Source organism: Sphaeramia orbicularis, chromosome 15 (genome assembly GCF_902148855.1).
Source record: "Sphaeramia orbicularis chromosome 15, fSphaOr1.1, whole genome shotgun sequence".
Classification (NCBI taxonomy): Eukaryota; Metazoa; Chordata; class Actinopteri; order Kurtiformes; family Apogonidae; genus Sphaeramia; species Sphaeramia orbicularis.
Window position 1 is genome coordinate 42,815,699 of NC_043971.1, and position 18,070 is coordinate 42,833,768.

The 18,070-nt window shown below is 35.5% G+C and overlaps 1 protein-coding gene across 1 annotated transcript in view; it reads left to right on the plus strand.

The window, feature by feature from the left end:
* The window catches only part of plcb1 (phospholipase C beta 1), a 72,688-nt gene that overhangs the window by 17,460 nt on the left and 37,158 nt on the right, over positions 1–18,070 (plus strand). The window contains exons 4-13 of the mRNA XM_030156818.1: positions 1,198–1,338; positions 1,447–1,526; positions 4,487–4,540; positions 8,987–9,062; positions 9,489–9,589; positions 9,828–9,991; positions 13,748–13,894; positions 16,485–16,642; positions 17,590–17,672; positions 17,816–17,900. Coding sequence (XP_030012678.1) covers positions 1,198–1,338; positions 1,447–1,526; positions 4,487–4,540; positions 8,987–9,062; positions 9,489–9,589; positions 9,828–9,991; positions 13,748–13,894; positions 16,485–16,642; positions 17,590–17,672; positions 17,816–17,900 — 1,089 coding nt within the window. The remainder of the gene's footprint in view (positions 1–1,197; positions 1,339–1,446; positions 1,527–4,486; positions 4,541–8,986; positions 9,063–9,488; positions 9,590–9,827; positions 9,992–13,747; positions 13,895–16,484; positions 16,643–17,589; positions 17,673–17,815; positions 17,901–18,070) is intronic.

The window sequence follows — 18,070 nt, forward strand, 5'->3', positions numbered from 1 at the left end:
ATCTTCAGTAATGTCTTTCCACTGTTTTTCTAGTGCTTTTGTATTTACAGTATTTTGTCACGTAGAAATTGGTGTTTATTTTCTTAACAGTGTTTGTCATTTTTCTTTCCTTTTATGCCTGAAGATAATGTATTCAAGATAAGAAGATAAGATAAATAAACTGTATTTATGCCCAAATTATTGGAAAATTAAGTTAAGACATAAGTCAAAATATTCCTGCAGAGAAAAAGTGTGGTTCTTTTTCAGTTTAATTTCATATATAATTAATTCAATGTATAATAATTCAATTCAATGAAGTAATATATTAATGCAGGCTTAGAGGATGATTTGTTCATGACTTTTCAGATTCTAATTTATGTTCAACGTTGCAGTATGTGGGCCTTGACTTAACTGTGTTTTGACTGTAAATGTAGTTTGCAAATAGTGAACTGTCTAATGCCAAATTGCGGTGGATAGATTGATTATTTCCTGATGACATTTTGTCAAATTTGTTCCAAGTACTTGGTTTCTCACATTTATGACTTGTTTGGCATAATGGGCAGCCAAGAACCAATTTCATCTGTGGGAAATAACTCAAGAATCTCACATATTTCCATATCACAGTGGATTGGCACATGAAATGTCACTTTCCACTTGTGCTAAAGAAAACTGACAGAATATGCAGAGCCAAGGAAAAAAATTGCATTTGTGTTATCAGTCAATGCAAATAGGGAAGTTATTGGATCCGTTCCAAGATAAAGTAGCTGATCTTAAAGGAATCCTCGCCAACAGCTTTACAAAGACACCATGAACAAAATTAAATTCAAATTACATTTTTAATTTGATTAAAATATCTCTATTTATCTTTGTAAAATTATGCAATACTCCAGTTAAAAATCCAGTTTATATCATGCAAACCTCTCTCCAAAAGGCAAACACAACATGACAAATGCTATTACTAGAATAAAGAAATCACTGACACAGATTCCATACAAGAAAGCTAGTAAAAACTGCAGTTTCATGACAAACTGACAGAAACGCTCAGTTAAAACGTGTTGCTCTTGCTCTAAGATGCAGTGACATTTAACTGTTTAAAAGTATGAATCCCATAAACTGGCCTAAATAGATACACTTTCCTCCTCCTCTCATCACCTCCTCCGTGTGCCTCCGGCGTGGATCTGTTTTAGCTGACAGCTTTCATTCTGTCTCGTCCAATAGGAGGCCAAGCTGCGGGAGCTGCTAGATGTGGGGAACCTGGTTGGTCGGCTGGAAAACCGCATGGTTACCGTGGTTACTGCTTCAGATCTTGTCAATGTCAACCAGCTCAACTTCATTGCTACACAGGAGGAAGAAGCAAAGGTACTGAGCTGAATACAGTGACTGACGGGGACAGGATGATGATGATGATGATGATGATGATGATGATGATGATGATGATGATGATGATGATGAGTCTGGTTTTGTTAGGTGTGGTGTGAAGAAGTGTTTTCTTTGTCTTCCAACCTTCTGAGCCACAATCTCAACAGAGACCACAGTTTGCTGAAAGCGTAAGTATAATATTATACCAACATGTTTCACACAGATTAAGTTTCCCGTTGTTTATCAAATTGCCCAAATTTGACTGAAGTTGAACACATTCCCATGATTAAGTGTTATTTTAGCTTTTATTTTCCTCCATGTATTATGAAATATGTAATAATTATTAACTGGCTTATTTAGTGATTTTAATCATAATGTTGACAAATATTTGATTATTTGTTAAAAAAAAAAAAAAAAAAAAATCATCAATCAAAAAAAATCAAAAAAATCATGCCTCCATCAAATGGCTTTCACACAAATGCAATTTCAATGAAGTAAAGCACACAAGCAGCATTTATAAAGTTATATTATTGCATTAGTTTCACAACACTCCCACAATACATCAGGAACTCAGACTCAATACAAACTTCAAATTACTACTCAAAACTCACCTGTTCAAACTTGCATTTTCCTGAGCCTCTCTGTTTTTCTCTTTTTTCTTTTTGTTTTATTTGTTTGTGAAGCGTCTTTGACTGTCCAAAAAAGCACTATATAAGTGTGATGTATTATTATTTTATTATTATTACATCTTGAATATACACCAATATTCACAATCTGCCACTTGTGTGTTGGTTTCTTTGTAGCTAATGCTAATGCTAATGCTAACTGATAGAGCAGGGGTGTCAAACTCATTTTAGTTCAGGGGCCAGATTCAGCTAAATTTGATCTGCAGTGGGCTGAACCAGTAAAATAAGAACATAATAATATGTAAATAATGTCAACCCAAATTTTTCTCCATGTTTTAGAGCAAAAAAAGTTAATTTGCATTATAAGCAGGTTTACATATACAAACTATCCTTTTAAAAGATGTGAAGAACATGAACAAACTGAAAAAATAAGTGTAATTTTGACAATATTCTGCCTCAGTTTGTCATTTACACATGTACATTATAACTCACAGATCACAGTGGATCTACAAACACAGAAAACATTTAATAACAGGCAGAATCTTGTTAAAATTGTACTTATTTCTCTTTAGAAGTTTCAGGTTGTTCATATTCGTTCAGGTTATTCACATTTTTTGCGAAATTCTATTTTGTTTTAGTGTAAATATATGAAAATATTTACATTTACAAAGAGAAATATTTGAAGTTCTCATTATTTATATGTTATTATGACAGTATTTGACTGGTCTGACCCACTTCAGATTGAATTAGTCTGAAAATGGAACCTGAACTAAAAGGATTTTTAATATCGTCAGTGTAATTTTTGCATTTCACAAATTCATCCCAAGGGCCGGACTGGAGCCTTTGGCGGGCCGGATTTGGCCCCCGGGCCGCATGTTTGACGCCTGTGAGATAGAGGAACTACATATTAATAATCTTGTTGCCAGTAACATTCTGCAGACTTTCGCCACTGTGCAGATTCATTCTAGAGCCCCAACTTTTTCTCTTCTCACTGAAAGTAACTGGCCTTTGTGGCCAAATGTTTGCTGATAACAGGTTTTTAAATTTTTTTAAATTTATATTTAGCTTCTCTAGTTTGGGCACAAAGTTATGGTCTTTTTAAAACCGCAAAAGTGGCTGAAAATATGAAGCGCTGTGCTTTTGTTACCTTAGAATTTACAGAGGGTGCCGCATATTTATATGATGCACCTAAGATCCACAAGAACAAAGATGACACAGTGCAAACAGAACTAATTTTAGTTGTATTGAGTGTATTGGATAACCAGTAGTTAAATGGGCTTTTGTGAGGAGGGGGAGCCCTTGTGTAGCCTACGGTCAATGGTCATCTTATTTCACGAGCATCTACAATATATTGCCCTCACACTGCCCACAACTTATGTAATATGTTTAGTTTTTTTGTTGTTGGGTTTTAATGTGTAGGCTGTGTGATTGAATAGTTGTCTAAGTAATGAGGATGTTAATACTTCTCAATTTATAATCTTTTTAATTTAATCAGGCAACAATAAGAAGTTCTTTATTTGCACATTACAAAGCTGCATGAAGATAAAATGCAGTACAGCAGTTACACTGAACAGTAATCTAAGCCTCATACAGATGGTCAGAATACAGTGTTTGGTCAATGCAACATGTAAAAATGAAATAAAATTATTTCATAGTTTATTTCGTTTATCAGGAAATGAAATTGAATGACAGAAATTGGGGATAGTAGAGGGTTGTTTTACATTGAAGGAGAGTGAGCTAAACTCTGGTGAGGATTGAACTCCGGTACACTCTGGCCCTATTTAACCTATGATAACCCACCACCACTCAGAACCACCACCAATTTGGAGACGTCTGGGTTAAAAAGCATATTCCCTATAACCCACAATGACAAAAGAGACATCTGTTAAACTGAAAACAATGGTTGGATAATACTGTACTCACTACCATTATATAGAAAAACAAGGCTTAATATATCGAAAAAAAAAAACCAAAAAAGAGTTGCTTAAAATCTTAAAGCTCACCTCTAGATGCCACTAAATCCTACACACTGTTCATTTACATTTGGCTGGTGGTTGTGCAGATGAAGTAGATGTAGAAGTTAGATTCATGTTATATAAGATCTATATAAAATAGGACAAAACTGTAACAAATCCATATCCCAATTCTCTGGAAGATAATGTCTTCCTTTCTTTATTTTGTCCCACAAACAGTAAAATGCTGACATTTGTGAAATTAGCAGGGACGATAATTTTGACAGATAAATGGCCTTTAAAACAAAAAAAAAAAATTTTTCTTTAGTTTTTCATGTGTTGGCTTGTTCCTATGCTTTCCATGTATTTTCCAGTTAATTCTTGTTGTTTCAGTTGAAGGTTGTGTAAACGACTATGCTCTGCATCTAATTTTAGTGTCAATTATGAGATAATCCTTTTGATTTGATTTTTAAAAACTCCTTTGCCTTTGTAGAAGTTGTAAGTACAAGTAAAATAGTCATTATACTGTTGGAGTGTGTCTAATGTTTAGTTTCTGTTTCTTCCTTTCAGGTATGTTAAATTAACCCTCCAACCGAATGCAGAGGGGAGAATTCCTGTCAAAAAGTAAGTTCCTGATGATAATACTTGTTCTGTATGTCAGTGTTAACTTTTCAGGCACATGTTGCAGTAGATGGCTGACTGTGAGGAAGTAGCCTGATGAAACCTGCAGAGGCTTGAAAAAACCTAAACTTTGCTCTTTCTCGTCCCTTGCTTCCAAAAATAAACTTAATTCCATGTGCACTTGGGAAAGCAAAAACAGGGACAATCAAGAAGGTGCTTAATTCAGCACTGACCTGGTAACAACTACTGCCGGTGCATAAGACGGAAATTGCAATTATGAGGGAAAGCTGTACTTTCGAAGCAAACCAAGAGCAGAATTAAGGTCAGGTGCTATCTTGGAAGTTGAGGAATAACACGTGCATTTGGGGAAGACGTATGAGACATTTTAAAATTTGAGATACTTAGGTGCAACTTTCTTCAAAACTCATGAGTTTTGAAGAAGATTTACCAGTTTTTTTCTGTGTGCTGAAAATTAGTTTTAGGTGACATTCTAGCATTTAAAGATTCATTAAGTAGGATTTGTGCCTGCTCATGTGCTTATGGGTAGTCTGTGCTAGAGCCTGTTTTGTGCAGTTATTTGTTGATGGTAGCTAGGGATGTAATGATATGAAAATTTCATATCACGGTTATTGTGACCAAAATTATCACGGTTATCATTATTATCGCGGTATTGTTGAAATTGTGCTCAAAATGTTCAAAAAGTACTTATACACACACTGAAATAATTTAACCAAGTTGTATTTAAAAATAAATAAATAAATAAAATAGTAGGCAAAATGTACCTTCTGTTGGCAGAAACATTCAAATATTAACCCTTAGTGGTCTGAGCCTATTTTGGCCATTTTTCAGTACTTTTGATTTTGCCTTTATATACTATATAAACAAATGTTTACTATACCCATGTTTGGTATCTTATTTTTCAGCACAACTCTATTTATATCATCCGCCTATTATTTTTTCACTTTAACCTACTATATCAACACAAAAGGCCAGAAAACACAAAATAATATATAAAATCTGATTTGAAAAATTTATATACTTTATTGCATAAATAACAAAAAGATTCTTAACGAACCTTTTCAAAGACTTTAAAAGTGAATATTGGTTCGAAATATTCGGTATAGAAAATCAAAATTGTAATAAATTAAAACTATACTTAAATATTTGACATAAAAGCAGATCTTTACATAGGCGTTCTCTCCGGAAAAGTGCAGTAATCAAACACGGTTATCATGATAATTAGAATTTAAATGATAATACTAACTGTCTGCAATTTTACCGCGGTTTATCATTATACTGGTAATCGTTACATCCTTAATGGTAGCTAACTTCATTTCTCCATTGCTAACATTAGCTACTGTTCTCCCCTGTTTATAGGAGCAACAATTTCAGAAGCAAGGTTAAGGAGTTTAGCAGAACTGAACCTCATTCAACTACATACAAATCAGTGGATTGTGGTTTTTCCCATGGATGTTTGCAACATACAGTGCATCTCAAATCACTGGTTATGTACTTAGATTTAGGTTTTGTTGTGCAAGTTCACACTTTTCAGTTGTCGTACAATGCAATGCGCTATGAATACCTGGATGTTAACTCAAAATGTCAAGTGTGGAACAGTGGATTTTTCTCACCTGCAATAATTGGCATCATGGTTGTGTAGTGAAAACGTCACTTTTCAAAATCTGCACATTGTACATATATAGTCTACAGCCTATAAATGTACTAACAGAAGTACTCAATTTGAGACACAGTGATAGACAGTTATTTTCTGAGAAAATAGCAAACAAACAAAAAAACACGGCTCCCAGCATAAAACAGATTCTAACACAAACTTCACATTTAAATACACAGGCATGTGCCACCGTTAAATATTGAACCTTTAACTAAAATGAAGTACCCGTATATTAGAGCAGGGGTCTCAAACTCATTTTCTTCAGGGGCCACATTCAGCCCGATTTGATCTCCAGTGGGCCAGACCAGTAAAATAATACATAACAATCTATAAATGACAACTCCAAATTTTTGTTGTTTTTGTGCAAAAAAAACCTCAATTAAATTATAAAAATACTTACTTTTATAAACTATCCAAACAAAAAAGATCTGAATAACCTGAAAAAAATGAAATTTCCTAAGAAAAATATGTAAAATTTTAACAACATTATGCCTCAACTTATCATTTATACATGTGCATTATGGATCGGATCTACAAAGACACTAAACACTTCATAACAAGCAGAAAACTGTTAAAATTGTGCTTCATTTTCTTTAGAAATTTCAGGTTGTTCATATTTGTTCAGGTTATTCACATTTTATTGTTACAGGATAGTTTGTAAATGTAAATATTTTCATAGTTTAATGTTATTTTTTGCACTAAAACAAAGAAAAAATTTGAAGTTGCCATTATTCACAGACATAATGTAATGTTTGTTTTTTGTTTTTTTCACATCTAATCGAGAAGAAAATATGGAGTCATTATTTTTTGTAGGTTGTTATGCTGTTATTTTACTTGAGATCATATTGGTCTGTATGTGGAACCTGAACTAAAATTAGTTCAACAGCACTTTGCAAATTCATCCCGTGGGCCGGATTGGAACCTTCGGCGGGCCGCATTTGGCACCTGGGCTGCATATTTGAGACCCATATATTAGAGCATCAGAGCTGATTGTCAAGTTAATTCCATCTGTAACATCTCTCTTTGTTGCCCACATCCTCAGTAACCTGTAGACTGATTTCTATGTAAAGGATTTGGTTCAGTTTTTACTTCTGCTCCTATACAGATGAAACAACATGTTAGCTACTCTTAGCTTAGAAATGCTAAGGGCACTATCAAGTACAATGATGAAAATGTGGTTCTGTCAAATGTTTAGACTGAGATGAAATCTTGGGTGATTTACAAGTGATTAACACCATATTTTATCTAAATGTGGTCAAAATTAAAACGTACAGTGTGTTCTGCAACTGTTAGCTAGCTAACCCACAGATGTAGTAATACAAAATCATTTGTTTTGTTTGCTTGAAAATGTATACTAGAGGGTAACCCAGTGTCAGTAGAAGCTCCATCCACATGATGAAGAAATGTGACCCTGAATACTCTAATGTAAATATAAATGTAGACTGTCTACTCTCTTTAAAAACAGGCAGTCCAGTTTCTGTTGCATTTCACTGGATTTCATTGTTTCCAGAGGCAAAGCTAGTTTATGTTTTCACTTTTGTTGTCATGTTGTATTTTTTCACTTATATGGGAAGGTGGCAATTAGAAGAAAAAAAAAAATTATAGTAAGTAAGTAAGTAAAGCTTTATTTATATAGCACTTTTTAAAACAACAAGTTACAAAGTGCTTCACATAAAGGGGAGATAAATCAAATCAAATCAAATTTTAAGCCAATTTACAGAAACCCAACAGAATCCTCCAGGAGCAAACACTTATGACTGGTGACAGTGGCGAGGAAAAACTTCCCTTTAACAGCAGAAACCTCGAGCAGACCCAGACTCCTGAAGGATGGCCGTCTGCCTTGGCCAGTTGGGGTTAAAGCGAGAAAGTAAAGGAGGAGAAAAGAGAGAGCGATAGAGATAGAGAGAGACTGGGGGAGAGGGTGGAGAGGGGGGAGGTAGGTGGAGACACATGCACAAATAACCGAACTAGAACATGTATGGAACAGTATAATAAAAACTATCGTAACTATATGGTAAGTGAGTGATGACGATAAAGGTGGAGAGAGGCAGGACCACAGCAGCAGGTCCAGATGATCTTAGGAAAACCTGTGAAGATCCAGGGAAAAACCGGTGATGATCCTGGGAAAACCTGTGAGGTGATAAAGCACAGAGACTCCAGGGAAGAAGTCAAGTCAGTAACATGAATTCACTGGGGCGTAAACAGAAGAGATTTAATGAAATGCTTGTTTATAAAAGTGAGTTTTTAAGAGTCACTTGAAGGTGTCTATAGAATCTGATGATCTGATGTGATGAGGAGGACTATTCCAGAGGGTTGGGGCCAGAATAGCAAAAGCACGGTCGCCTTTTGTTGAGAAGTTGGAGCGGGGGATGGATAGGAGGTTAATGTTTGATGAACGGAGTGTAATAATAAGTCAGATGTCACAAAAGATTTAGATGCTAGTGGCAACAAACTTCCATCTCCCAGAAACAAATAGAGTCCAACACAAGCTCAGCATAAACAGACATATATCTTCCAACCTTAAGGTGCAGGTGTAGTCCATAAGAAGGTTTGACAGGAATGCATCAGGGTTCTTTTTAGGTGTGTTTTGAAGTTCTGTTTTGGGGATGAAGGTTCAGTCAGCAGAGAAGATTTTGGGGGGACTGAATCATGGGTGGTTAATTAGAGGGCACTGTCTGGATGAGATATTCTTGGAGGTAAAACTGTAGGTTCTGGGCTGGTGGCATTGTGTGGTTAGGAATGAGCAGATAATGGAGCCATGTCGTTGTTTATTGCAGCATTGTTCGCCTGTTTTCATCAGACAGGAAGAGAGTAGAGAATGCCTTGGAGAACTGCAAACTGCCTTACGGACGGGTAATCACTTTAAATCACTCCTTTTATTATTAATAGCTACCTAAAGAAAATAAATGCTTCTAGACACTTAAGGTACATATATTTGCATCTGATTCACTGATATACTGGTGGTTTTATTGGAATTATTTTACCTACATTTCCATTTGCAGTTGAGTCTTTTTTTCTGATGCTTTATGTTCAAAATGACTCACATTGCATGAACGGGTGAAATGAGTTCAAATATCTAGGTTACCGAGTTTTCAAAGAACCAATGACAAGCAACATTGCAAGAGCTACATCTTCAGCGCACCTTTTATCTCACACTGAATATTCCTGTGAAAGATAAAAAATATTCTTTGTGATGGAGAACCAGTGGGGAAATAAATCAAAGATTAGGATGTTTTTTAATTCTTACATTTAAATGTTTACATGTCTTATACTTGACAGGGCGACAGTATTAAACTGGAAGATTTTACATATGAAGTTTACAGGAGCTTCTTGGACAGTTTGTGTCCTAGACCTGAGCTCAGCAGCATCTTTAAACTGCAGTAAGTATTCAGAAAATCCATCACTGCATCTGCCGGCCTCTGATTAGTTCAAAGCTGATTAATACCCAAGGAAGTACGTTACAAAATGAGCTTTTAAGTGTGCTGTCATTTGCTTCAGGCCACATTCTTTGATATGATCAGAATAATAAATAACATTTCGTCGTCTTTCCATTAGCCTGCGTCTTTTATCGACTGTACTAACTCCACACGTCATCCCTGACCCTCTTGTTTCCTGTAGAGGAGGGGATGATGGGACGCTGTCAGTCGATCAGATGACAGAGTTCATTAATAATAAGCAGAGAGACCCGAGGCTGAATGAAATCCTCTACCCGCCTCTCCGTTCTGCACAGACACACACTCTGATGGAGCGCTACCAGCACGACCAGGCACAGCTGAAACAAGGTAAATCTGAAACCTGGACACTTTAAGATGCTTCTGCTGGAGGAAACTGTCCCAGTATTAAAAAAGACACTGAATGGGATAATTAAGGATGCATAAGATAAAATCTGTTGAATGTGTGTTGCAACAATCACACCTTCAAACTGAAACTAATGCAGAATCATTTTTAAAGTATATTATAAAAGTATATTACATATATAATTTCAGAGATTTTCATATTAGTAAGTGGACTAAAATGAGGACAAATGTGAAGTCTAGATGGACTGGGGTTGTGGGTGTGAAATTATGGAATGGACCTTATGATGCATTTAAGTTATTCCCTCCTTTGATGAAGTAAAAAAAAAAAAAAGTGCCTTAAGTTTCAAAGGATTTAGAAATATTGAATTGAGATGGTAGATATGTTTTTGTTGTTGTTGATTTTTTTTTTTAAATTATGGTATGATCGCTTATGGTATGATCGCTTGATGCATCATATTTAAGTGGATGTAAGCAGTGTATTAGGTGAACAGGATAGGCAAAAAACTAAGCTTTTGCTTCTAGCCTATTCTTTTTTGGTTTTTATGTTTATTGCTATTAATGTACAAAGTACAATAATTGATGTAAAACCAAAATAAATTCATTCATTCATTCATTCATTATATTTTAGTATGCCTCCAATCCCTGCACCATAAATATCCTGACTCCAAATGACTCACTTTAAAAAAGCTCTCTAGAAATAGGAAATGCACTGTACAAAAACATGGTCTTAAAAAGTCTTAAAAGTCCTGAAAAGTCTTGAAAAGGTATTACATTTGATATGATAGGTCTTAAGTTATGTTGCTGTAAACTTGTTTACTGTATTGTGTTTAAATGTGTCTCAGAAATGGGAGGTGCCCTATTGTCAGAGGGCCCATTAGTCAGAAAACTAGAAGGTCAGTTAGTTAGAATAGGGTTAGAGTAAGTTATATCAACAAATCTAATCTAATTATCTGACTTAAGGGCCTTCTGACAATAAGGTGGGCACCCTGGGAAATGTTGAAGCCACAAAGAAAGTAATGTTAGACTCAGTTCTACCCATTCCAACCCCACATTTTATACTGAATTTAGGAACCAGTTAACACTAACTTTGAAGCCTGCGGTGAGAAATGACTAGAAACGGTGGGAAATCAAGGCATTGGAGTAAATAAATACTTTTTTCCTAAATTCTAAGAGTCACAAATTTTTGCCAGTTTGGCTGTGAAATGGGCATTAAATTATGTTCTAAGTAGTCTTAAAAAGGTCTTAAAAAGTTTTAAATTTAACTTTAAAGGGGTCATATTTTGCTAAACCCACTTTTATTAGTCTGTGGTACATTTATTTGTGTATTTGAGGACCCTAATAGTCCAAAAAGTTTGAATTTGAACCCTCCAGCTGCTGCAAAGCTATTTTTATATTCATTCTGGCAAAAATCGAATGGATTTCTACAGCCCTACAACCCACAGATAAGGTCAAGACTTTGGACGAACATTTCTCCGAGTACACTATAATTGTTTATCAGCAGCAGCGGTTGTAGTTCATACTGAAAATATGTCCAGACTTTGAGCTGATTACCTAAAATGTTCAGTTGTTGTTTGTATTTATGAACTCAAGTGGCTGAACGGCTCAAAATGACCTTTCTGGTGTCATTACTCAGAAATAGGGTTGAAGATGGACCTGTGGAGTTGAATTAATGAAGAATTCAGACCCAAGCATAGCATTTACAGTTTATGTAAACCACAGCAAAATGTTTTAAAATGCATAGTTCCATTTCAAAAAGCAAAATGTCACTCCTTTAAACCTGTAGGAACCCTGAAATGTTTTTTTTTTTTTTTTCCTGGATTCATCATCGACTCATGAGATGGACATTATGGGCTAATGAAGAGACAAAGTCCTGCCCTTCTGGATATGCCCCTTGGGACCTTATTTTGGAAAAAAAAATTGTATTACCAATGGCAAGAAACAAGTATGATGTTTGCCAGTCTGAAAGAAACTTTTACAAGTCAACAGAGTCACAGGGGTACGGTGGTGCAATGGTTAGCACTGTTTCCTCCTTCTGTGTGGAGTTTCTGTGTTCCAGCTTCCTTTTTACCATCCAAACACATGCAGTAATATTTTAACTGGTCAATGTAAATCACCCATAGGTGTGACTGTGAGAGCAAACAGTGGTTCATCTGTATACAGCGTGGGGAAGCAAAATTTACAATGAACATTTAATTGTTTTTTCTCAGCAGGCACTACGTCAATTGTTTTGAAACCAAACATATATTGATGTCATAATCATACCTAACACTATTATCCATACCTTTTCAGAAACTTTTGCCCATATGAGTAATCAGGAAAGCAAACGTCAAAGAGTGTGTGATTTGCTGAATGCACTCGTCACACCAAAGGAGATTTCAAAAATAGTTGGAGTGTCCATAAAGACTGTTTATAATGTAAAGAAGAGAATGACTATGAGCAAAACTATTACGAGAAAGTCTGGAAGATACTATTAAAGAAGAATGGGAGAAGTTGTCACCTGAATATTTGAGGAACACTTGCGCAAGTTTCAGGAAGCGTGTGAAGGCAGTTATTGAGAAAGAAGGAGGACACATAGAATAAAAACATTTTCTATTATGTAAATTTTCTTGTGGCAAATAAATTCTCATGACTTTCAATAAACTAACTGGTCATACACTGTCTTTCAATCCCTGCCTCAAAATATTGTAAATTTTGCTTCCCCACCCTGTATGTCAGCCCTGTGATGAACTGTTGACACGTCTAGGGTGAACATCACCTTTGCTCCCTTCATTGCCCAAAATGAATGAATAAAGAAAGTCACAGTTTGGTGATTGTAACTTTCTGTCACTAAAGACGTCTCTGCAGCTTGAACATGATCAGACTGTAGTGATTTCCAGTTTATTTATGCGACTTTTTATAGTTTTTCACCTGACTCTCAAGGAACAAGGTGAGATATGTAAGGTGACCATTGTTTAGGTGTTAGTGAGCAAGAGATGCAGTCCACTCAGCTGTTTCACTCTACTCTTCATGTAATTGTGGTTCCAAAGATACACTTTGGTTTTGTTTTGCATATGTTTCATACAATACCCAACACCCTGTTAGTACAATGTAGGAAGGTAATGTTAGCTCATGTATTTGGTATAAAATAATAAATCAATATTTTGAAGTATATGTCAGTTTCTTAGATGCTTTAATAAGTGGTGGTTGTTTGGTAAATTCCTGTTCCATTAATAAGATTTTAGAACTAATAGAAGCTTCTGATGGTTTGATGCCTACTAGCTTATGCATATTGAACATATTTAATCGAGCACATTTAATTTTCAACAGATAACAGATTGCTCTACTGTAGTTATGGTTAAGAAGTGACTCTAGACTTACACAAGACAAACACCATTTCTTAATTACAACCTAGTAACATGCAGCTAATGTCAGTATTAATGATTTTATATTATTATGTCAGATTGCTTGCTAATTAGCAAGAAAAGATATTAACAACTGTATGTGTTACCATTGTGCGAATAGCTGAAATTATTTGTTAAATAGTGTAAGCATGCTGAATTTCCCCTGTCACTCTTCCCTAAATCCACTCTCTGGTCCAAATACAGTGACTTCAGGTAAATAGCGATGGCCCAAATTCCTCTAGGCTTAAAAATGTCATTCCACGAACCAGTGGGTGATGTTACTGTGGCTACGTCCTCTTCTTTCGCAGACTGTGGTCTTGGATGTATCACCTTTTATTTTGTGTGTTTTTTTTTCCTCCAGGTGTCATCTCACTCCAGGCATTCTCCAGTTATCTCTCCAGTGATGAGAACGGAGTGATCCCACCTGACAAACTAGATCAGTCTGAGGACATGAGCTTCCCCCTGTCACACTACTTCATCAACTCATCACACAATACATACCTGACAGGTGCGCACACACAGCTCCTGACTCATAACAGTGATAGTTCCTTTTACTATAGATAGATAGATAGATAGATAGATAGATAGATAGATAGATAGATAGATGGATAAATGGATGTATAGATAGATGGATAGATAGATAAGGCAGAGGTGAGTTATTGTAGAGTGAAATGGAATGTGGAAATGGAATGTACAAAGTGCACAGACACCATTAACGTCTCTTTAACTCACAGAAACTCCTTACCTCTAATAACTGACTCTTGTTTCAGCTCCAAGTTATTCCATAAGTTGTCACACAGCATCATTATAGTATGTTACAACTGCAAAGAACAACAACAACAACAACAAATAATAATAATAATAATAATAATAATAATAATAATAATTATAATAATAATAATAATGATGATGATGATAGATAGATAGATAGATAGATAGATAGATAGATAGATAGATAGATAGATAGATAGATAGATAGATAGATAGATAGATAGATAGATAGATAGATAGATAGATAGATAGATAGATAGATACTTTATTAATCTCAAGTGTTCAGCAGCTTTGTATACAGCACAGGAAGGCAAAAAACAGACAGCCCAAAACAAAACAGGAGCGTTAGTAACCAGGTTGACATTAAGGTTATATGTACTCTAAATCAGGGGTGTCAAACTCATTTTAGTTCAGGGCCAAATTTGATTTGAAGTGGGCCGAACCAGTGAAATAATAACATAATAATATATAAATAATGTCAACTCCAAATCTTCTTCTATGTTTTCGAGCGAAAAAAGTAAAATTATCCGATGACAATGTTTGCATCCACCAACTGTCCTTTAAAACAATGTGAATAACATGAACAAACTGAAATTCTTAAGAAAACTAAGTGCAATTTCAACAATATTATGTCTTAGTTTATCATTTACACATGTAAATTACAGCTTACAGATCACAGTGGTTCAACAAACACACAAAACATTTAGTAAAGAGGCAGAATATTGGTAAACTTACACTTAAGATATTTCAAATTTTTCATATTTGTTCAGGTTGTGTTTTTTTGTGAAATGATTGTTTGTTTTTGTGTAAATACAGTACAATGACATAAATTGTTTACATTTAGAAGAGAAACATTTGGAGTTGTGAGTATGTATAGGTTATTATGATAGTATTTTACTGATTCGACCCTCTTGAGATTGAATTGGTCTGTATGTGGAACCTGAACTAAAATGATTAACATTTTCAGTGCAATTTTTACATTTCACAAATTAATCCCACGGGCCGGACTGGACCCTTTGGCGGGCTGGATTTGGCCCCCAGGCTGCATATTTGATGCCTGTGCTCTAAAAGGAAGGACATCCCAATCACAGGACTATTGAGCATCTTAATGATTTCTTATTCTATGTATCTAGCACTGATTTAGAGGAGCAATCTGTGATATTTCCACCTTAAAATACTTCAAAATAAACAGAAATTATCATGAGAAATAACAGTCTTAAACTTATGACAGAGATGTGAAGCTAAACAGCTAGTACTGGACTGTACTGTTGCATTTATGTTACACTTTGAAAGGTTATTCCAAAGTCCATCGCCATACAATATTTCTGAAGAATTAAATATTTGGGCAAGTCTTGTAAGTTGGCATTAAATTGGAGGGTTTACAACGACTTGGAACAAAGTGTAGGACTCGGACTTAGCAATTGTTGGTCTTGACTTGTGATTTGACTTGAGACTCCTGAAATATTATTTTAATTTAGATAGTTGAATTCTTAAGTTTAATCACATATTAGTCAGTATTAGTATTAGTATTAGTATTAGTATTAGTTAGGATTCCTTTGTGTCACTGATTAGTGTTAAAGTTCTTTGGATAGGTCACATCTTGGTCACATACTACACTGACAGATTTATGATCACAGGACTTTACTTTAGGCACACTTTTAAATACACACGCCCACAGACGATCATAAACAATGAGATAAGAGGTAAACACAGTCAATATGGGGTTTTACACAGAGGTATCACATCTGCCTGACTATAGAGTCAGATGACACCAGTCCATTTTCTGTGACCCAGCCCACCTAGGACAAGGGGTTCAGCCCATAGTTTGAAGATCAGTTTACAAGGATTATAAAAGTGATGTGCTTTGGAATGCCTGGATCCATTTCCCTGTTTGGGGTGTGGCTCCTCAGTTGAGTTATATTTTGTTTGTGATCAGATCAAGTCAATAATTAAATTGATAAAAATGAGACCTAAAAGGGTCCGGATTTATTCTTGGAGCTTCCAACAAAAGAACACATTAACACTCCATATCCCAGATCTGAGACCTCAGCAGGTAAACATTGACTTTGTATCTTATATGCAGTTTACTAGAAGAGCCATCACTGAGCTTGTCTGTGGATGTATATGGATAATAACATAAAATGGATTATGGGTTAGATTAGGGAAATTGCAGCAGCAAAAATATTAAAGATTCAAGAGTGAAATATAGAGTGAATACGATAAGATTAGATAAGAGAAAAGAGAAAGATAGAGACAGTTCAGCCTTCCAGCAGTTCCAACATCTTTACTCCTGGTTGTGTAATATTACACTGCGGGGTGTGTTTCAGCGGGCCAGCTGGCGGGGAGCTCCTCAGTTGAGATGTACAGGCAGGTTCTTCTGGCTGGATGTCGCTGTGTGGAGTTGGATGTGTGGAAAGGAAGGACAGCAGAAGAGGAGCCTGTTATCACCCATGGATTCACCATGACGTCTGAAATCTCATTTAAGGTGCATACTGTAACAAACTACTTTTAATATTGTGGAGAAGTTTTCAAGCCATACCTGTTGTGCATCTTAACCTACCTGAGACTATTTAGCCAAGCCTTGTCCTGTGTATGAACAAATGTGTTTTATTCAGATATCACAAGCCTTCTAATAAGCTTAATATCTTTATAATGTAGCAAAAGTTAAAAAAACAACCACCCGTAGTCTTGTTAGAGGATCCAAAACTGGAATCGGGATGATAATTACTCCTGGACTTGAGGATTTGCTTGAAATAATTCACTGAAATCAGCCCTGTTAATATTAATGAGAATTTCAGTTTCACTAAAAATACACTTAATCTTGTCTTTTTCCAGCCCATGGATGTTGTGTACTTAGAGCAAATTTTACCAGTCGTAGCTATTCTTCTTGCATCACTGAAGTCAGTTTGTTCTGCTAATGACGATACCAAGATGGAGACATTTTCTTCCATTTTGCCTTTTTTATGTATCTATATCCTTTTTACTTTAACACAACATGCGCCTGCTGCTTTGACTACGAGTTTGGGCTTCCAAAACATTTTTGCTGCTTTGTGAAATGACAAAAACCCTCAGGTGCATCTCTGCATTTACAAATCAAGCATATTTTGTTAGGTTTTATACGCTTTTTTTTATATACACTTTTTTAGTTGGAATACCCAGGGCACTGAACAGTATGTTTTTATTTTATTTTATAACTAGAATATTTCACCCTCAATTAAAAATAAATAAAATAAAAAAACACAGCTATTTTTTTTTTTTTTTTTTTGCAGTTTTTGCTTAATCCTGCAATTTCATGGTGAAATGTATTCTGAGTTTTCAGAAAGGGAGATGTGAAATCAGAAATTTTAGTCCCAAGAAAATTCTGTGAAATCCTGGAGAGAGTTTCTTATCACTGTCCTTAGTTTCCTTGTCAATTTTTTTTCAATTTTGTAGGAAGTGATTGAAGCCATCGCAGAGTGCGCCTTCAAGACCTCGCCTTTCCCTGTCATACTGTCCTTTGAAAACCACGTCGACTCGTGAGAGCATTTATCATGATTTAAGTAGTGACTGGTGTTTGTGGATGGGTTTCAATCTATGAATTCAATGTATGGATGGATTTCAACGATGCTATGTGTTTATACAGTCTATCTTTTTATCTCTGTCTTTATCCATCTATCAGATTGAAGCAGCAGGCTAAAATGGCAGAATATTGCCGATCTATCTTTGGAGAAGCGCTGTTGATCGACCCTCTGGACAAATATCCCGTGAGACCAAACACACACACACACCCTCACCACACACACAAACACACACGCACACACACACACACACACACACACACAGATAGGAATAATCTTTCTGTATGTCAGAACATTTCAGTAATGATGTTGAATTTTCATGATAATGGTGAATTATATGTTCTTAACCACTCACT